At 41.5% G+C, this 21,657-nt stretch overlaps 1 protein-coding gene across 3 annotated transcripts in view; it reads right to left on the bottom strand.

Annotated features, from left to right (window-relative positions):
* PTPRB (protein tyrosine phosphatase receptor type B) overlaps window positions 1-21,657 on the bottom strand; it is a 130,533-nt gene that overhangs the window by 41,775 nt on the left and 67,101 nt on the right. For all 3 annotated transcript variants that reach the window (XM_059886183.1, NM_001205297.1, XM_005206432.5), the window contains 7 exon segments: window positions 17,127-17,390; window positions 16,329-16,592; window positions 15,256-15,519; window positions 11,581-11,850; window positions 7,610-7,873; window positions 3,855-4,118; window positions 2,599-2,880 (listed from right to left, as the gene is read on the bottom strand). In XM_059886183.1, the coding sequence (XP_059742166.1) occupies window positions 2,599-2,880; window positions 3,855-4,118; window positions 7,610-7,873; window positions 11,581-11,850; window positions 15,256-15,519; window positions 16,329-16,592; window positions 17,127-17,390 (1,872 nt within the window).

Below are 21,657 nucleotides of genomic sequence, written 5' to 3'. Positions count from 1 at the left end.
TGTAGACCTAACTTGGCACTCCCATGGCCACACCCATTGCTCTGATTTGGAGGACAGCCCACCTTCCCCTGACTCCTAATTTGTTACAGAAGTTCTTGTCCTCAATAAACACACAGCATTGGTGTACCACTGAGTGAAGTCCTGTTTCATATCAGGGCCTATTTATTGATGCTTTTGAACTGTGGTGCTGGAGAAGACTCTTGAGAGTCCCTTGGACAGCAAGGAGATCAAACCAGTCAATCCTAAAGGAAATCAACCCTGAATATTCACTGATGCTGAAGCTCCAATACTTTGGCCACCTGATGCAAAGAGCTGACTCACTGGAAAAGACCCTGATGTTGGGAAATGTTGAAGGCAAGAGAAGGAAGCAGCAGAGGATGAGATGGTTAGACAGCATCACTGACTCAAAGGATGTGAGTCTGAGCAAACTCTGAGAGATAATGAAGGACAGAGGGTCTTAGCGTGCTGCAGGCCGTGGGATCACAAAGAGTTGGACACAACTTAGTGACTGAGCAACAACAATCAAAGTCTACAAATGTGAGCTGAGTCACAGCAGGTCAGATGAGGATGATTTAAGGAAAAAACAATCAAACCGAGAATTTTTCAGAATAGAGGAAGAATTGGCCTTTGAGGCAAACAACTTTGAACTCCCTTCAAACCAAGTCACAGTTGAGATCTAAAGACATCTCTCTTTCAGCTTTGGAGAAAGTCTTTTAAAACATCCAGCCTAATCCATCATTCTGATAATTTACACCAAGTATGGAAGTATATGGAAATTTGTTTCAATTCGATCTCTTCCTCTAAATCCTGCTTGTCTACCAAGACTCAGGTCAGGTCTCCAATTCACTAAGAAATGAGTATCTACTGCATACAAAGTGCCCTTCTGTGTCTGTGAACAGTATAGAAATGAAAAAGATATTAGCTGTAACCTCTCGGAAAGTGAGATGAGTCCTAAACATAATACAAGGTAGAAATGAGATGAGGAAGAGGATGCTCTGTGGGGTAAGAGACAACTTCCTGTTGCTGGCATTAGTGCTGGGCAGGACTCAGCAAAGCCTTTCTGGTAGAGATGACACTTCACCAAGATACTGGGAAAGAGGCATTTTAGGCAGAGACAAGCATGAACCCGGGCATCAAGGGTGGGGTTAGGAGGCATGGCTGGTGGAGCCATGCACAGTGTTTTTATCATGGCTGGAATGTTTTTGTAAGAAATGGGGCACTGGAAAGATTTTACATGAGAATTCTCAACGTCTGTTTTGTTTAATCCTCTGTTATCTTGGGTTTTCTGTTACCCACAGCCAAACCTGATTCTAACTAATGCAATCCTCAAAGTTCACTCTGCCATTCTCCCTAAAACTCATTATCAAGTCCCTCTTGGTGTTGGCTGCTCTCCTCTTGAGGAAGCCCCATTTGGTAAATCCCTCTCTTACATTCTAGCATCTAGGACCGGATATAACTCTCCAGACCAGCCTCAACTGGAGTTCTTAGTCTGAACACCTGGGATTCAATTCCACAGCCGACAGTAAGCCACTGAAAACTCCTCCTGATCTTGCTATAAATGTAAAGTTTTAGTTCTTTTTCACATGTTTCTCTCAACATGCAGTTATCTGATCCCAAACTACTCTTTGGATAAAATATAAAACACAAGTTAAAACTACTGTAGCATTAATGTTTGTTGAATTAACAAAATAGCTACTGGCTTAAATTTCTAATTTTCAGCTTTGTATTTTATCAATAACCAATAACTCTCTGGCCTGATCTCTGAATCTACATTTACTGGGTATCATTGAGCAATAAATATTTGGATTGAGATTCCTATACCAAAAACTTCTGTTTCTTTATTTGTGGTACTTATCTCAAAATGCCTTGGGGAAGAAACTGATATATATTTTATCACTGAGGTATTTTCATCCTTAGAATTTACAGCATTATGCTGTAACCAGTCCCTCTGCTTCTAGTTTGCCCCTTTCAATCCATTCTTTGTACCACCCCCACAGTGACTTTTATAAAATGCAAATCTATTATATCTCAGCCAAAAAGCCTTCAGTGGCTCCAATGGATTGAGGTTCAAAGTCATTACCATGACTCACAAGACATTTCATGACCTGATTTTCCTAATCCTCACCTTTTATCTTCTGGTCAACTGAACTCCTTTCTATTTCTGTCTCCTGCCTGGTTTTTGAATCTCTGTTCTCTCTACCTGGAATATTCTTTACTTCTTTCGTCATCTCCACCTGCAAGTCTTATTCTTTCCTTAAGTTTTGATTTGGATGCTTCTCCTTCTAGGAAGTTCCCTTGTATTGGGTTAGATGTCTTTGCTATGTGCTTTTCCAGGGCCAAATGCTTCATCACACCCAAAATGTCTTTTTAATGATAGTACCTCCCACTGAGTTGTAAGCTCCATGAAGGTAGAGATGATTTATTCTTGTTAAAGCTGAATAAATGAATAAATCTATGTAGAACTTCTGTCTGAATTCAAATCTAACCAATTCTAGGTAAAAATGTGGATTTAAACCAAGCCCCAATGCAATAAGATGCTGGAACACATACTTCCTCCCCATTTCATCTGAGAACCAAGAGTAGCAAAACATGTCATACTTGTCCTCACAGATCCAAAAATTGGTTTGCTGTAGGTTTTCCAGGAATCACCACTGACGGTCTTGACACTAAATTGATAAGATCTCCCTGGACGAAGACCATGCACGATGCGTCCTTCTGATTTTCTGTTGCTGTAGGGGTTGAAGACTGTGATGGCATCTCTGGGGAACCACTGCAGCTCAAAGTCATCATAGTCTGTCCAGTCTGGTGGCCCTTTCCATGTGATGGCCAATGATGTGTTTGTAACATCAGCAAATGACATAAGACTGGGAGGACTTGGAGCTATATGTACGAGAAAGTGAAAAAATCATGCAATTATTTCTGCACCATACACAAATAAGATAGCTGAGTGACATTAGACATACTTCTAATGTACTTTGTAGGAAGAGGTAATATGATACCATAATAATAAAAGCTTCCATTTATAGTCTTTACTATGTGTAAGATACTGTCCTCAAATATTTTATGTACATTTTGTTTAATTTTTATAATCAGTTTTTGTTTTTTGTTTTTTTTTAACCAGGGTGCTATGGAGCATGAGTGTGCCCTGAATGGTTTATAAGTGTGAAAGTGAAAGTGAAGGTTGGAGTTAACAATTACATCCAATTGAGACAGCCTTGTTCATTGACTCCAGGGTGGCACACAGATATAATGTTATCTGTGTGTGCCCAAGAAATATTTAGAAAGCTCTGCTGGACTTCCCCAGTTATTAAGAATCCACCTGCCAATGCAGGCGGACACAGGTTCGGTCGCTGGTCAGCAGAGATTCCACATGCTGAGAAGCAACTAAGCCCTGAGGCCAGTGGGCCCTAGAGTCAGTGCTCTACAACAAGAGAAGCCCCCGCAATGAGAAGCTGAGAAGCCTTCATACCACAACTAGAGAAAGCCTGAGTGCAGCAACAAAGACCTAGCACAGCCAAAAAACAAAACAAAGCAAAAAAAACCATTGCTCATAGTAATTTAATGATGATATATATGACCATCCCCATTTTACAGATAAGAAAGCTGAGGCTTAGAGGTGCTCAGTGACCTGCCCAGTTTCACATAGGTAAGTGGAGGAGCTATGTCAACTACCCAGCTGTTTTTTACCCAAAGTCTATCTCCTTTATTCACTCTCCCATAGACCCTTCTCAAGTTCAGGGGTGAGCACAAAGCACATCACTGATTTTATTTCTTGTTAATAAGATCACAATTAAAACATGCCTGTGGAAGCTATTTCCTGCCAGTGCTTGGCCACTGGTAACTGAGCTTCTTACCTGTTCTGCTCTCCCCCGTGGCCTTGTTGCTGAGATCTCCACTGTGAGTTATCACACATAGAGTGTACTTCCTTCCAGGAACGAGGCCATGAAAACGCCACTGTGTCAGGTCCTTGTCTTTCCAGTTTTCCTTCTTTGTGCCATTGGGGTTATAGAGAATCAGTTCATAAAAGTCAAAGTCCCCAGGGGCTGGACTCCAGCTGAACCAGAGGCTGTCTGTCATGTTCTGATTGGATCCTTTTAGGTTACTCACAGTGGCTGGGACTGAAACAGAGGGAAAACCTTTACTGAAAACAAAACAGATGGAAACAAAAGCATCTGGCCCCACAGATGAACACAGGAGCTATGCTGGGTGTAATGATGAGCAGCACCTATTGTAGAGTCAGATCTTGCTTCTATTTCAGGTCACCTGAGTTTAAGAGCATGTGGTCTAGAGACCTGGCACAAATTAAAATCAAATTAAAAAAAGCACAATAGGAGATGACTTCTATTAATATATGCTTGCTACATGTCCTCTGATAAACATAAGTTAAATTTTCAGAAATGATTAATTAAGACAGGTCAAATAGTTTATAACTTAGCTTACCAAAGACCCTGAAAGTATTCATGAAAGGTTCCTGCCTCTTCCCGTCTGGCTCATCTTACTCATGGCCACCATCCCATAATACCCTTCTTTGGGCCACTTTACTTCCTCTCCATCCTCTTTTAGGCTCTCAGTTCTTTCTTCCCAAAAACCTATCCTGACGGAACCTCAATTAGGAAAAGAAGTGTTGACAGTCATTTCTACCACAGCGTAAGTTAGTCAGACTGGTACCTGTCCCATGGGTATGTAAGTTTCATGATTCCTTGGAGAGTGAAGACTGTTGTTCCTTTTTGGAGGAACTTTAAATATTAATGGGCAGATCAGGGAACATGTGCATAGGCAGATGGCCCTGAAAACAGTAACACCTAGGCAATTCTACTTATGGCTCATCTGCTGCTATTTTTTAAAAATTATTTATTTATTTATTTATTTATTTTGGGCTATGCTGGGTCTTTGTCACTACACATGCACTTTCTCTGCAGTGCTTGAGCTTCTCATGGCATGGCGGCAACTTCTCTTATTGCAGGGCACTGTCTCTAGGGTGTGTGGGCTTCAGCAGTTGTGGTGCATGGGTTTAGTTGCCCCATGGCATGTGGAATCTTCCCAGACCAGGGATCGAACCTATGTCTTCTGCACGGGCAGGCAGATTGCTAACCACCGGACCACCAGGAAGTTCCTGCTGCTCTTTTTCATTCCCTCAGAAGACAAACTGAGAAATCCTATTGAGTGTCTAGAATGAGCTCTTCCCATGGTTCCTCCCACCTTGAGGTCTCAGCTGGAAGCCTTCTCTGTATAAAGTGGTCTCTAAGTCTAGTCTTGCTGAGTCACTCTCCATCACAATGTACTGCATATTTCCTTCAGAGGATTGAAGGCATTCCAGAATCATCTTCCTGTAAAATCTGCCATCCTGCCCCTTCTCCCTCTTTGGTAAGGAAGACCCCTATGAAGTCAGGGACCCATGTAAGTCTTGTCTGCTGTCCTAGTCCAGAAGTGAGCTCAGTGCCTGGCACACAAGAGTGCTCAAAAATGATTATCAATTGAGAATGAGAGTTGAATAGAAAAATGAGACAGACTCAAAAGAGGTAGCAAGAATACACAGAACTATACAAAAAAGATCTTAATGACTCAGATAACCATGATGGTGTGATCACTCATCTAGAGCCAAACATCTTGTAGTGCAAAGTCAAGTGGGCCTTAGGAATCATCACTATGAACAAAGCTAGTGGAGGTGATGGAATTCCAGCTGAGATATTTCAAATCCTAAAAGATGATGCTGTGGAAGTGCTGCACTCAATGTCAGTAAACTTGGAAAACTCATAAGTGGCCACAGGACTGGAAAAGGTCAGTTTTCATTCCAATCCCCAAAAAGAGCAATGCCAAAGAATGTTCAAACTATCACACAATTGCACTCATTTCACATGCCAACAAAGTAATGCTCAAAATTCTCCAAGCTAGGCTTCAACAATATGTGAACCATGAACATCTAGATGTTCAAGCTGGATTTAGAAAAGGCAGAGGAACCAGAGATCAAATTGCCAACATCTACTGGCTCATAGAAAAAGCAAGAGAATTCCAGAAAAACATCTACTTCTGCTTCATTGATTTCGCTAAAGCCTTTGACTATGTGGATCACAACAAACTGTGTAAAATTCTTGAGGAGATGGGAATACCAGACAACGTTACCTGCCTCCTGTGAAACCTGTATGCAGGTCAAGAAGCAACAGTTAGAACTGGACACGGGACAATGAACTGGTTGCATATTGGGAAAGGAGTATGTCAAGGCTGTATATTGTCACCCTGCTTATTTAACTTAATATGCAGAGTACTTCATGTGAAATGCCAGGCTGGATGAAGCACAAGCTGGAATCAAGACTGCTGGGAGAAATATCAATAACCTCAGATATGCAGATGACACCGCCCTTATGACAGAAAGTGAAGAGGAACTGAAGAGCCTCTTAATGAAGGTAAAACAGGAGAGTGTAAAAGCTGGTTTAAAACTCAGCATTCAAAGAACTAAGATCATGGCATCTAGTCCCATCACTTCATGGCAAATAGATGGGGAAACAATGGAAACAGTGAGAGACTTTATTTTCTTGGGCTTCAAAATCACTACAGATGGTGACTGCAGCCATGAAATTAAAAGATGCTTGCTTCTTGGAATAAAAGCTGTGACAAACCTAGACAGCATATTAAAAAGTAGATACATTACTTTGCTGACAAAGATCAGTATAGTCAAAACTATGGTTTTTCCAGCAGTCGTGTATGAATGTGAGTTGGACTATAAAGAAGGCTGAGCGTGGAAGAATTGATGCTTTTGAACTGTGGTGTTGGAGAAGACACTTGAGAGTCACTTGGACTGCAAGGGTATCAAACCAGTCAATCGTAAAGGAAATCAATCCTGAATATTCTTTGGAAGGACTGATGCTGAAGCTGAAGCTCCAGTACTTTGGCTACCTGATGCAAACAGCCAATCTTTTCCCAGATTGAAGGAAGGAGGAGAAGGGGGACAACAGAGGATGAGATGGCTGGATGGCATCATCAACTCAATGGACATGAGTTTGAGCAAGCTCTGGGAGACGGTGAAGGACAGGGAAGCCAGGTATGCTGCAGTCCATGGAGTCACAAAGAGTTGGACATGACTGAGCCACTGAACAACAACAGTGGAGAAAGAGTAGATTCAGTTTCTTATGTGAAAGCCAGAGATGCTTCTTTTGCATTTTCCCGGAACTCTTGTGTTCACTGCATCTAGTGCTGTGTTTCTGATTCACAGTGGTCATTGCTTTTTGTCTCGTTTGTAGCTGCCCTCCTTTGCACCTGCTCCCCACTCCATCTATTTCTTGTAGAAAGCTGAAAGGCACAGTTTGAATTGAACCCGATGTATTATAACCCTCTTGTAGTGGTTTGCTGGCAAGTGGAGGAGCCAGATTCATTTTTCCACCAAACTCTTATGAGGTAAACACACGGTGGAAACAAAGCAGAAACCAATGCAGAAACTATTTTGACATATAAATCAAATGTCTGATTTAGGGTTAGAAATTTCATATAAAGGTCACAAATTTCATATAAAGCTACACCCTGGGTAGAGTAGGAAACTAAAATCAAATCAAGGAAAAGCCAGTGAGTACTGTGACAATTTCCCTGTAGTTCATTACAGATTGAGTCCAGGTCTTACCTGTTCTCCCAAATATGAAAGACTCATTCGACAGCTCCCCACTGTGAGTTACAATCACCATTCTGTACATTCGACCTTGTAGCAAGTTCTGGAAGGAGAAGCTCTGGACTTGCGGGTCAACTAGAGCTCGATCCTTAAGAGTTCGATCTGGGTTGTACAGAAAGATGTTGTAGGAGTTGAGCTCCCCCTCTGAGGGGGTCCAGCTAAAGGACAGGTGTCGGGTGGAGTTCTCTGTGATCCTCAGATTGGTGACAGCTGCTGGGACTAGAAAAATCAGGAAGCAACAGAGTGAGACTGAGTTTTGGCACATTTCTGACACAGCCCCAGACTGACGTCTGGATGGCCACAGTCCAACAAGAAGCTCAAAACACGTGGTCCCTGCTTTTGAAAACACTTGACTTCATGGAGACCCCAAAGCAAATAAATCTGAATATTGTGAATTATTGATGCTGGAACTGTTAATGTTAAAAAACAAAACCTCAAGAGGACAGGAAAAAAAACACTAATGGAATACTATATTCAAAGACATTTTAAATATTCATATTTATATAAATATATATTTATAATATATAATATAACTTAAATATATTTATATATTTTATTACATTTATAAAATAAATGTTAGTCTGACCTGTGTAACTAAATGTTTTTCCCATACTAAGAGCTAGATCAGAGACAAAAAAAAAAACTATCTCTGAGTGCCATCTGAGAGCTAAAAAGTGACCATTGGAGGGAAGGGCAGAGCGGAGGAGAGAGTGAGCGGACAAGGAAAGGAAAATCAAGCAGGAAGAAAATTCTATTAGAGATATAGGAAAGAGATAGTAGAGGATAGAGGAGCCTGGTGCGCTACAGTCCATGAGGTCACAAAGAGTTGCACATGACTGAACAACAACAAAGGGAAAGAGAAGGAAGAGGAAAAGCCAAAACTATATATATATATATATATATATATATATATATATATAAAAGATTTACATTAGGATTTTGCAACCCCTTTGCCCTTCCATGCTACCTGCTGGCAAGGTGATCGAGTGCCACCAGAAACAACCTGCTTCCAGACTGTTGGCACAGATGCTGCCTGACACCCAAGAAGTCTTAAGATGCCAGTGGAAGTAAGACAGGACACCTGTCTCAGTTTCTCTTGGGTTCTCCACTCCATACACTTTCTTGGGCTCTTTCGCTTTTCCCCTCTCCTTATGCCAGATCATTGGAGAAGGAAATGGCAACCCACTCCAGTGTTCTTGCCTGGAGAATCCCAGGGACGGGGGAGCCTGGTGGCTACCGTCTATAGGGTTGCACAGAGTTGGACACGACTGAAGCCACTTAGCAGTAGCAGTAGCAGTAGCAGTGTGCCAGATCCTTAAAAGTTGGTATTTCCCATGGTATCATCTTCTGTCCCCTTCATAATCCATAATATTAGCTCAGCAATCAATCCCAGTCACTTTATAGATTGCTATGGTCTGCAAGTTTGTGCTCCTCCCTCCCCCCACCAAATTCATACATTGAAACCTAGCGGGTGTAGCCAGTGGGAGATAATTAGGTCTTAAGGGTAGAGACCTTGTGAGTGGGATCAGTGCCTTATGAAAAAGACCTCAGAGGGTGCTCTTGCCCTCCCCGCCACGTGAGGACACAGTGAGGAGGTGTAAGCCAGAAAATGGGCCCTCACCAGACACCGAATCTGTTGGAGTCTTGACCTTGACCTTCCAGCCTCCAGAACTGTGAGCATTAATGTCTGTTGTTCAAACCATTTAGTTTATGATATGCTCAGTACAGAATCCTGAACAGACTAAAACATGGAGAATTTAACTAGAATTTTTATCCCAGTCTTTATCCTCAGCTCACTTTTCTGAGGTGGGTCTCTATTTTCAATGACCTACTGCTCACCTCTGTCTACACATCATCCAGACATCTCAGACTCAGTCCGGAACTGAGCCCTGTGTCTTCTTCCCTGACACTCTCTCTTCCATCTTCTCTTATCTCAGTTAACAGAATCATCTTCCACCCAATACCCCATGGAGAAACTCTAGAATCTTCTTCTGTTCCTCCTCTTACACTCCACTCAGCCACTCGGTGCCATCTTATCTAACACAGGACTATTTCTTCATTGTATCTACTACTCTTCCTCAGGCCCCTGAGTTAGTTTAGCTTTGGACCCTTATTGTTTCTATGACTGCCATCAGCTTAGGATCCCAGTCACCGCTCTAACCACCTCCTCCCACTCTGCTGTCACTCACTGTCTGCCAACAGTGGCCTCATCACTGTTCCTCCAACTGGCCTCCACCCTCCTGCCTCAGGATCTTTGCCTTGCTGTTTGCTCTACTTGGGGATGGGCTAAGTAGCTTGGTCATGTCCAACTCTGTGTGACTCTATGAACTATAGCCTGTCAGGCTCCTTTGTCCATGGGATTCTCTAGGCAAGAATACTGGAGTGGATTGCCATTCCCTTCTCCAGGGGATCTTCCCAACTCAGGGATTGAACCGGCAGCTCTTACATCTAACTTGCATTGGCAGGTGGGTTCTTTACCTCTAGCACCACCTGCCAGAGGTAAAGAACCCACCTGCCAATGCAAGTGAAGGCAGTGGCATCCCACTCCAGTACTCTTGCCTGGAAAATCCCATTGATGGAGGAGCCTGGTGGGCTGCAGTTTATGGGGTTGCAAAGAGTTGGACATGACTGAGTGACTTCCTTTTCACTCTTCACTTTCATGCATTGGAGAAGGAAATGGCAACCCACTCCAGTGTTCTTGCCTGGAGAATCTCAGGGACGGGGGAGCCTGGTGGGCTGCTGTCTATGGGATCCCACAGAGTCGGACACGACTGAAGTGACTTAGCAGCAGCAGCAGCACCACCGCCTGGGCTTCCCAGGTGGTGGTGCTACTTGGGGATACTCTTCCCCAAATGTCTATACCATCCTCTTTCTCAATTTTTTTTTTTTAATTTTTACTCAACTGTCACCCTCTCAACAAAACCTTTCAGGACTGTACTATCTAAAATGTTAAGCTTCTAACACTTGCTAACCCACTTTCCTGCTTTAATTTTCTTCTCAGTGAAAAGTGAAAGTTGCTTAGTCATGTCCGACTCTTTGTGACCCCATGGACTGTAGCCCACCAGGGTCCTCTGTCCATGGGATTCTCCAGGCAAGAATACTAGAGTGGGTAGCCGTTCCCTTCTCCAGGGGATCTTCCCATCCCAGGGATCGAATCCAGCTCTCCTGCATTGCAGGCAGATTCTTTACCCTCTGAGCTACCAGGAAAGTCCTTTCAGAACTAGGTACTTAATAAATAATCATTAGACCAGCGGTGCTGTCTGAATAATGGCCCCCAAAGACATCCATGTCCTGATCTCCAGAACCTGTGAATATGTTACTTTCTGTGACAAAACGGACTTTGCAAGTGTGATTGAGTCAAGGATCTTGAGGTGACAAGATTATTCAGGATTGTCCAGGTGGTGACCAATGGAATCACAAGAGTCTGTAAAAGATGGAAGAAGGAGGTGGAAGAGCAGAGAAGTTGGAGTGAAGTCACTCCTGGAAGAAATGTGAGTGACCTCTAGAATTGAAAAGGCAAGGAATAGATTCTTCCCATAAAGTCTCTAGAATAGAAACACAACCCTTCTGTGACCTGACACCTTGACTTTGACGCCATGAGGCTTATTTTCCGATTTTGATCTACAGAACTGTAAGATGATGTATTTGTGTTATTTGAGCTACAAAGTTAGTGACAATATATTACAGCAACAGTAAGAAATGAACAGAGCCAGTTTTGATGAAGAATCTTGAATTGGAGTGTGGTGAGCTGAAGGCTGTGTGAACAGGCCAGCTGGTGTGGAAGTGGAAGATCATCGTGCATGTTCCTGCTGTACCAAGAAATAGACTTCATCTCCCAAGGTTACTTCATCCCTTTGAGTCTGCGGTTCTTAAGGAATGGCAGACAAGGCTGTATCTTGCACAAAACAGTAAGCTGTGCGAATTACCTGTTCGGCCTTCTGTTTGGGCTTCCTTGCTAAAGAGGCCTCCGCTGACAGTCAGGATCTGTATCTTGTACTTCTTTCCTGGTGTTAGGTCTTCAAACTTGTGCTGCTTCGTGGTGGCTGCCTCTGATGTGTTACTTAGGAGGATTCCATTTTCACTCAGAAGTAGGATATCATATCTTTCTGCCATGCCAACAGCTTTTTGCCAACTTACTATTAAGGAATGACTACTGTATACATTGTCTGCAGTTATTCCCTGAACAGATGCTGGGACTGCAAAAAAAAAAAAAAAAAATTAGAGAGAAGCAGGTTCCATCACTTAGGGCAAAGTAATCAATTGATAAAAACTTCCCTAAATCAACTGCAGATGGAAGATGATACCTCATGGTTGCATTGACACTCTTCATGTGCCCTTCAGACAAAGTGTTGGTCTGGCCAAAAAGCTTGTTCAGCTTTTTCTGTAACACCCTATGGAATGGACTTTTGGGGCCAACCCAGTATTTCTTGACCTGAATTATCCATATAACTGCTTAGATTCTCTATTTTCCCCCCTCTGATTTAGAAAGGATCTTGAAGTCAAACAAGTAGAAAAATTAGTGAGAGTGACACTAAGAGATATGCAGAGTTATACGTATCTAAGTATTTACGAAGTGGAAGAACGCTGCACAAACTTACATTCAATGAATATAGTTTGGATGACTGAATTACGTTGTTTGTTTAGACTTTCCTTCCCAAGATTAACTCAGGTCAAAGCTTCAAGCCTTGACCTAAGCACTAGCATATAACAGTCTTTGTCTTATGGCTTCTGATGTGAAAGGCCAGATAGTATTGTTTATCAATAATATTTAGTGTTCTATGATTATGTATTTTTCTCATTCTACCCCATCTCCTCAAGAGATCTCATCCACTCCCATGATTTGAATTGTCACCCATATGGTGATGACTCCCAGATTTAAACTCAGTTCAGATCTCTCTTCTAGTATTGCAAATGACATTCCTCTCTGGATGTTCCACAGACTCCCAACTCTCAAGATGCCCAAATGGAACTCCTCATCGCCCTTCCACCACCTCCTTAGTGCTCTTTGTTTCTATCTCTTGGTCCAAGTCAGAAACTTGACGTGTCACCCTCCGCCTTCTACATAATCAAGCATGAGTCCTGTCATTCCTGAACCTTAAATCTTACATCTCTTGGGTCTCTCCATTTCTCTCCTCCTCTACTGCACTAGCCTAGGACACTGTCCTTTCTCACTCACAGCACTGCAAGTGTCTCTTGACCAGAGTTTCCTCATGTCCCACTGCTCCAAACTGCAGTGTTTGGCAGATTCTCATAGCACACAATGCTGAAGGCCCTTCATTGCTCTCTGTAATTCTATAACCTTAACAATGAGGCCCTTGGCAATTAGGTCCATCTACCTACTTGGCCACATGGCTCACATCTTTATTCTAGAAATAATGGTGTGTAGCTCCTCAAATGTGCCATGCATCCTCTTCCCTCCAGGCCTTCACTTTTCTGCTTGAACCAGATCAACATACTTCACCAGGATAATCTCCTAGTATCTTTTTAAATGTTACTTTCTCCTGGAAGCCTTCCCTGACTCTCTTTTCCCCAAAATGTTTATTTATTTATTTGGCTGTGCCAGGTCTGAGTTGCAGTATGCAGGATCTTCAGCTGTGGCATGTAGTGGCATGTAGGATCTAGTTCCCTGACCAGGAATTGAACCCAGGCCCCCTGTATTGGGAGCATGGAGTCTTAGCCACTGGACCACCAGGCAAGTCCCCCTGACTCTTTTTGTTTGCTTCTATAATATCCCATTTTTACTTTTATTTGAACAAGTATTGTGTTGTACTGTAATTGCCTTTTCATTTCTCTGCTTCCTTCTCTAGACTGTAGACTTCTTTGGTCAAGGGCTCTATCATGCTGTTAAGTTTCCATTTTCTAACATAGTGCTTGACATATAGTTGGAGATACATATGAAATAGAGACAGGCAGGGCACAGTACAGAGGCCCAGGCCCCACAACTAAATAAATGGTCATGAGGGTAGAAGATACCTAGCACATATTGTGTCGTGGTAGAGAGACCATGAACTTTGGAGTCAGAGACACTTAGATGTGAATTATAGTTCTAGGTCTTATTACATGTATCCTTGATAATGTTTCATAAACTTTCTGAGCCTTACTGTCCTCATCTATAAAATGAAGATAATGATCTCTACTTTGTAGTGTGGCTAAAGATCATTATTATTTTTTTTTTAAGATTTTTTTTTTTGATGTGGACTGGACCATTTTAAAGTCTTTACTGAATTTGTTACAATATTGCTTCTGTTTTATGTTTTGGTTTTTTGGCTCTAAAGTATGTGGGATCTTAGCTCCCTGACCAGGGATCAAATCTGCACCCCTGCATTGGCAGGTGAAGTCTTAAACACTGGACCACCGGGAAAGTCCCTAAGGATCGTTTTAGATGCCTGGTATTTACAGGGTGCTTCTAGCTTATTTTTGTTTTGAAAGCACTATATGAATAGTGTAATTAATATAAATGCAGATGGTGACTGCAACCATGAAATTAAAAGATGCTTACTCCTTGGAAGAAAAGCTATGACAAACCTAGACAGCATATTAAAAAGCAGAGACATTATTTTGCCGACAAAGTTCCGCCTGGTCAAAGCTATGGTTTTGCTAGTAGTCATGTATAGATGTGAGAGTTGGACAATAAAGAAAGCTGAGTGCCAAAGAATTGATGCTTTTGAACTGTGGTGTTGGAGAAGACTCTTGAGAGTCCCTTGGACTGCAAGGAGATCAAACCAATCATTCCTAAAGGAAATCAGTCCTGCATATCATCAGAAGGACTGATGTTGAAGCTGAAACTCCAATACTTTGCCCACCTGATGCGAAGAACTGACTCACTGGAAAAGACCCTGATGCTGGGAAAGACTGAAGGAAGGAGGAGAAGAAGGGGATGACAGAGAATGGGATGGTTGGATTATATCACCAACTTGATGGACACAAATCTGAGCAGGCTCCAGGAGTTAGTGATGACAGGGAGGCCTGGTGTGCTGCAGTCCATGGAGTTGCAAAGAGGTGGACACGACTGAGTGACTGAACTGAACTGATTAATATATCTGCCTGCCAAGGCAGGAGATGTAAGAGATGTTCAATCCCTGGGTCAGGAAGATCCCCTGGAGGAGGATATGGCAACCCACCCCAGTGTTCTTGCCTGAGAATGCCATGGACAGAGGAGCCTGGCAGGCTATGGCTCATGGGGTCGCAAAGAGTTGGACACGACTGAAGTGACTTAGCATGCATTAATAATAAATAAACAGAATATTATTAATTTATCACAAATGAAATAGATGACATAAGTGTATTTTTCTTTAAAGAATTTATAGAAAGGAGTAAACTTTTGAAAAATGCATAGGTTAGAAAATCAGCTATTTATATTCCTTGAGTGAGAAAAAAAATCTATTCATATGATTTGTTTTCTAATTACCTTTCATTTGCTTTGAACATCTCTATTGAAAAAGGAAAATGCAAAGAAAAAATATGAGAAAAGCTCTTGAAACCAGAGAAAAGCTCTTGAAACCACATTGAACCGTATAAATTTTGTGGTTTTGAATTTGGATATTGTCCATCTGTGAACGGCCCTGGAGAACTACCTGGCCCTTTTCCAGGTGGACACTTACTTGTCCGCCCAAGCACATCGATCTGGTTCTTCTGGGACCCGCTGACAGAAGCGATCACAATCCGGTACTGCTCGCCAGCCTCCAGCCTCTGGAATGTGTGCTCAGAGATGTGCTTGAGGACAGTCTGAGACTCGACCATTTGATTCTGCCTGAATGCTGACACCACATAGGAATCCACATCACCCCCACCAGGAGTCCAGTTCACTGTCAGGCTATCTGTTGCCCCACTGGGAGAAACGTGAATATTTTTGACCACACTAGGAACTAAGAAAAGACAGTAAATGTAAAAAAAAAAATCACTTAGAGAATGAGTTGTGGAAATTTTCAACTAAAATTTTCATGCTTCCTACCTTTTGGCATCTACTGAAAGAATACATATGAAAAAATTGCTATCAGTCTACCATTTTTCTCTGACTTTTCCACTTGAACCAAAGTTGATAGGGGAAATTTAGAGGGACGTTAGGGCCAGTGAGTGGAAATGAAGAATGCCAGTTATACAGAGGGTGAGACTGTCTTGGCCCAAGTCTTGGTTTCCTTATTTACTAGCTGTAGGACTATAGGCAAATTACTCAACCCCTGTAAGTTTCAATTTCCTTATCAGAAAAACAGCAGTGATAATTATAGTAACCAGTCCATGAAATTGTTAGGACTGAACAAAATTTTCACATAAAGTTCTTTGCTGTGCGTCCAGTTCACAGTAAACTCACAATAAATGTTAGCTGTTATAGCAACACCCCCAATAGCATTCCAAAGAAGGAATACACAACCAACCAACCAACTGACCAACCAACCAACCCAGTTATTTCTACTTAATTTGTATGACTCACAGCAACAGCTATTCACATCAGTTCAATGCTTTTTTTTTCAGAAACTTTTTCTTCTTCCCTACGTTATACTTCAGTTTTGTTAAACCAGCTTGGACAACATCATTGTCACTATCAAGATAAACTCCTTTCTTGCCACTCCTTCCTCATCCCTTAGCCCTTCAAATCCTCAACCAAAATACTTGGCTACCCAACATGCTAAATACACTGCTCTATCTAGTCAGGTTTGAGAGCTGAATTTCCAATTACCTGTGAAGCCCTCGATGAAGGCCGACTGCTGGACATCTCCACTAATCGTCAAGACAAGAATTTTATACTTGCGCCCTGGTGTGAGGGAGGTGAATCGATACTCAGTTGCAGTGCTGACAAGGTGAAAAGGAGGAAATACTTTCATATCGTTGAAGAGCAGCTGGATCTCGTACTGGTCGACATCCCCATCAGCTCGTGTCCATGTCACCCAAAGGTCCTCAGTGCTCCTGTTCTTCAGCGTGAGATCCTTAACAGCCTCTGGGACTATAAGAAGACATTTCAAGAAAGTGACTGATTAGAGTTTACTCCACAATAATTTATGAATCACATTCACAGAACTGGCAAACATCTCTCTTCCCCAAATAAACCACGTCAGCAACTTCACGCATAATTAAACAAGAAAAATTGGAAGCCACTATTAAAATTGTAATTTTTTTCCTTACATAAATCTTATATGCTAAGTGTTGGTAGGATATAATTATAAAATGAGTTATGATTTCAATCATAAGATAAAATAAGATGTCTAGAACTTTAAATGCATGATGCAGGAGGACAGGGAAGAAAAATGTGAAATTTGGCCTTCCTGCTTGTCCACTATGCTTGCTTTTATCTGTCAATAAATATTCTGTGATTACAAGGTCCTGGCTTGGCTGAATGATGTTAGTTCCAAGTGAGACTAACTGGGAATATAATTTACTGATCAGTAAGTAGATAAAATGCAAGGTTCAGATAAATTATATACTCAAATGACCTTTAAAGTCCCAACCAACCATCACATTTTGCAATCTTTCCACTTACTTGTTCTTCCATTCCCTTGTTCACTGGCTTCATACTGTCCACTTTTTGTACTAACAGTAACACTGTACAACCGTCCAGGGACTAGCTTAACAAATATACACTCATTTTCAGACTTGGGAACGCTTTTTGTTTGAATGAAGTTGTTTTTGTTTTTAATGGTGACTTCATAGTGATCAAAGTCTCCAGAGGCATGTACCCAGGATACCTTTAAATAGTCACTCCTGGCCGAGTTGCTGATACTGACTCCCTGGACCTTGTTAGGCACTGAAAAAAGAGAACAGAAAACAGCTAGATATAGGATGATTCTGAGGGAGCCACTGATCACAGATGACAATCTTAGATGATAAAGGAAAGTGAGTAGATTTTTACTGTGTGCATTTAAAAGAAAAAATCTTAGACCTTCAGATCACAAATTTCTGGAGAGGAAAGATGGTTACACTATTTGGAGTGATTAAATGGATCTTTTTATACAGAACCTGATGAATGAATTCTAATCCTATTGTTAGCCTATACAAAGTGTCATGTACAAGATGGAACATTAAATGTAATAACTGATGATTAATGTGAATGACGGTGATAACATTAATAATTCCAGCATACCTTGGCAACTCAATATATGACAATAAGTTACCAACATGAGTATAAACAATCCAAAACAAAGTGGAAGAAGAGGAAGGACATGTGGTAATTGATACATGAAAATATGTTCAGTATCATTGGTGATCAAGGAAATGCTAGTTAGGGCCGTGGTAAAGTACCATTTTACATACATGTGGTTGACAAAATTTAAAAACCTGATAAAACCCAGTGTGAGAGAGGGTGCTCATTCATAGAAGACTGAATGAATGAACTGGTAAATAAACACAGTGAAACAGTATATGGAAGTCATAATTAGTTATTCTTAACTCAAAACACAAAAATCCGGATTTCTTGCCCTTAATAGCAAAACACAACATATGGATGAATTTAATATTAAGTGAAAAAAATCTAAGTCCCAGAAGATTACAGATTGCATGAAAATACCTATTTTATATCAAAACAACTGAAAATTTAAAAAATATATAATTTTAGGATTATATAAATAATAAAATTGCAACAAGGAAGGCAAGAGAGAAAAATAGGAGTCAAGATGATGGCTATTGTGGGATGGATTAGTGAGGAGGGAATCTCATGATCTGATGTAGATTATTAAGTCCCTAGCTTTTGTTCTGGATAGTGCTTTCTGATGTACATATTGAATTATTAAAAATTATTAATTAAATGCCTAAAACACAAAACTGGCAAAGTGGCAACTGACACATAGGACCCTGAGCCAAGAATTACGATTAATTCAATTTTGTGCACCTGACGTTCCCCATAACTATATAAATAAACAATTCTATGAACCTATAGTTTTCCTCTCAATTGATCAATCAATCCATGAATGCTTGTTAACAGGAGCACTGTAAAATAAGCCAATTCTTACTTAGAGCATGATATCACGGATATTCTATTTTTTAATTTGGGGCTGTATTTTAATTCAAAAGTAGGCCCCAGATGAATTACTATTTGGCATAACTGGGTTTTATAAATATTAATGAGAAGGAGAACTGAGACGAGATATGAACTCAGTCGGATCCAGGGTGCTAAGCTCTATCTCAATGCCACCGTGTTCTCTGGATCTCGGCAATCTCTGTGTTTGGTGTATGTCAAGGGATTTCTGCTCTGATCACATGCTAAGCCTATGTCCAGGTTTTCTCTCCCACATTTCCCCAAGCGTGAAATGATCCAGAAACTTTAATATTTTGGTATCTAAGCTACATTTTTCATGATCCTTCTCACATTGACAAGGTGCACTACTATCCTTTGTTGGCTTATGTGTGCTGGGCTTTATACTGGAATATATCACAATCCAGATGTGGAGCAAGAGCAAGTATGCTTTTTTCCCCAAGATGTTTACCTGGAACCAATCAGCATGTTGCTAGAATTTAGTCATCACAGACTTACAGAGAATACATTCCAGAGTGACGCTGTTTGTATGGGCTGCTGCTGCTGCTAAGTCGCTTCAGTCGTGTCCGACTGTGTGTGACCCCATAGACGGCAGCCTACCAGGCTCCCCCGTCCCTGGGATTCTCCAGGCAAGAACACTGGAGTGGGTTGCCATTTCCTTCTCCAATGCGTGAAAGTGAAAAGTGAAAGTGAAGTCGCTCAGTCGTGTCTGACTCTTCACAACCCCATGGACTGTAGCCCACTAGGCTCCTCCATCCATGGGATTTTCCAGGCAAGAATACTGGAGTGGGGTGCCACTGCCTTCTCCATTGTATGAGCTAAGAAAGGTTGATGATCAGGGCAATTTACTAAAGACAAAGCAACTCTTCCAGGGAGAAAAACTTGGCTGAATACCACGCTAAGTCAAAAAGGGGCTCTCCAGGTGGAACTGAGGGTAATTTGTGAGAGTTGCCTTGATGCGTGGTGAGATGATGTGGTACAGAATTAGAAATACTGACATTATGACCAGAAATGTAGAAGAAGAGCATTAGAAAAGGAAAAGGGCATTGAGACAATCAGCCAAAATCAACAAGGCAACAACTCAGACACGACACTCCAGTTAAACTGATTTGTCAGGGGCAATGGTCTGCCTTGATTAGTCATGCGCCAAATCCAAGTTCATGCTGGTAAAGAATCAAAAGGGTGCTTTGAACAAAGACTCACTTCTCTTGCATTTAAAAACAATCTGAGCACAAGACCTTGCAATATGAAAGTCATGTGGACAGGGAACAGTCATGAATTAACACCAAGGGAAAGAAAAGGGTGAGTGACTGGATGACATATCCTTTAATTTCTGGCAATTTTTAGGCTCCAAGTTAAATCAACATAAAATGCTGACATGAGGCTGCTTTGTAAATAGAAATCTGCTTTTCAGATCTAAGACAGTATTGTGCTATCAGCATAATTAAACTTTAAATCATTTGAGGGTAAGGACTATCTCTTTATATCTCTGACTAGTGCTTTCAGAAAGAACATGATGTAATGGAAACAGCCCTTGAGTATGGTTGAGCTTGGGTACTGGTCAGCCATGTGACCTTTAGGAAGCCACAGTTTCTTTCTGGGGCTTTATCTCAAATGAGATGGAATTAGACCACTCTATGGACACCTTCAATGCTAGCAGCTAGCATGCTGCAACAATGTGAATTGGTGGTTCTTAACTTTTTGAGGTTATAGAAATTGTAAGACTCTGATAAAAAGCCATCCACTCTCTTTCCAAAGAAATGCACGTACTTCCCCTGTCCCCAACAACTTCACAGAAAATTTTGGGGGTACTACTTTCCAAAAGTCTACCTAATGAAACACTAGGTAAAAACCTCCAGTCTAAGTGATTTCTGATTATTCATTCTTCAAACATTCACTGAGTGCCTACTACTAGGCTTCAGATCTTGTGCTGGGGCATTAAATGATATTAGTTGTCCCAGATCCTCATGGAAAACTGACATTTTAAAATGTAAATATCAACCCATAGCTCAGCAGGAAAGATTTGACAGAACATTAACAGCACCTTAAGCAGTACTCACAGATGTAAGTCCCAGGAGGTATAAGTAAATTGGGAAAATGGTAGCTGTCTAAATTTAGTTCTTTATAGCACATTGAAGACCAGGGCTTCAATGCCTTTGCTAAGATTTTGCTTCTAGCCGCAGAACTATAAAGTTTCAAATTTTCACCTCCACTAAAAAAGGATGAACAGTGGTCTTGACCAACAGACATTTCAGGAAGAATTTCAGGACAGAGAACATTATAGGCTCTTGGGTCATTCAGAACTGAGTTTAAAATCCAGGATGTGAAATGCCCCGGCTGTTTAACAAGTTAAATAACTGGGCAAGTTACCTTGGACTTTGGTTCAACACTTATCACAACCTGTAAGATGGGAATAATAACAACCACCTCAATAAGGACTTTATAAGGATTAAATTAGTGAACATATATAAAGCCAGGGTCTAGCAACCGAAAAGTACTCCCTAAACAGAAGTACTTGCTGCTGCTGCTGCTGCTAAGTTGCTTTAGTCGTGTCCAACTCTGTGCGATCCCATAGATGGCAGCCCACCAGACTCCGCCATCCCTGGGATTCTCCAGGCAAAAACACTGGAATGGGTTGCCATTTCCTTCTCCAATGCATGAAAGTAAAAAGTGAAAGTGAAATCAGTCAGTAAGTGTCCGACTCTTTGTGACCCCATGGACTGCAGCCCACCAGGCTCCTCCGCCCATGGGATTCTCCAGGCAAGAATACTGGAGTGGGGTGCCATTGCCTTCTATACTATGAACTCTAGCCACAAAAATTGTGTTCATCTTATTCTGAAGGTATCATCTGCTCACATAAGGAACTTGTTGGGTCAAAATATGAGGACTCTGCAACAGTGTTGTGATCTCAGCAGTCTTTAATCCCGTCCTTACAGAATTGCTGCAGATCTATGACGTCCTGAGGAGCTTCCCAGGTGGTGCTAGTGGTAAAGAACCCATCTGCCAGTGCAGGAGATGTAAGAGATGTGGGTTCAATCCCTGG

This window comes from Bos taurus, chromosome 5 (genome assembly GCF_002263795.3).
Source record: "Bos taurus isolate L1 Dominette 01449 registration number 42190680 breed Hereford chromosome 5, ARS-UCD2.0, whole genome shotgun sequence".
Classification (NCBI taxonomy): domain Eukaryota; kingdom Metazoa; phylum Chordata; class Mammalia; order Artiodactyla; family Bovidae; genus Bos; species Bos taurus.
This window is presented reverse-complemented; position numbering and strand designations above follow the sequence as displayed.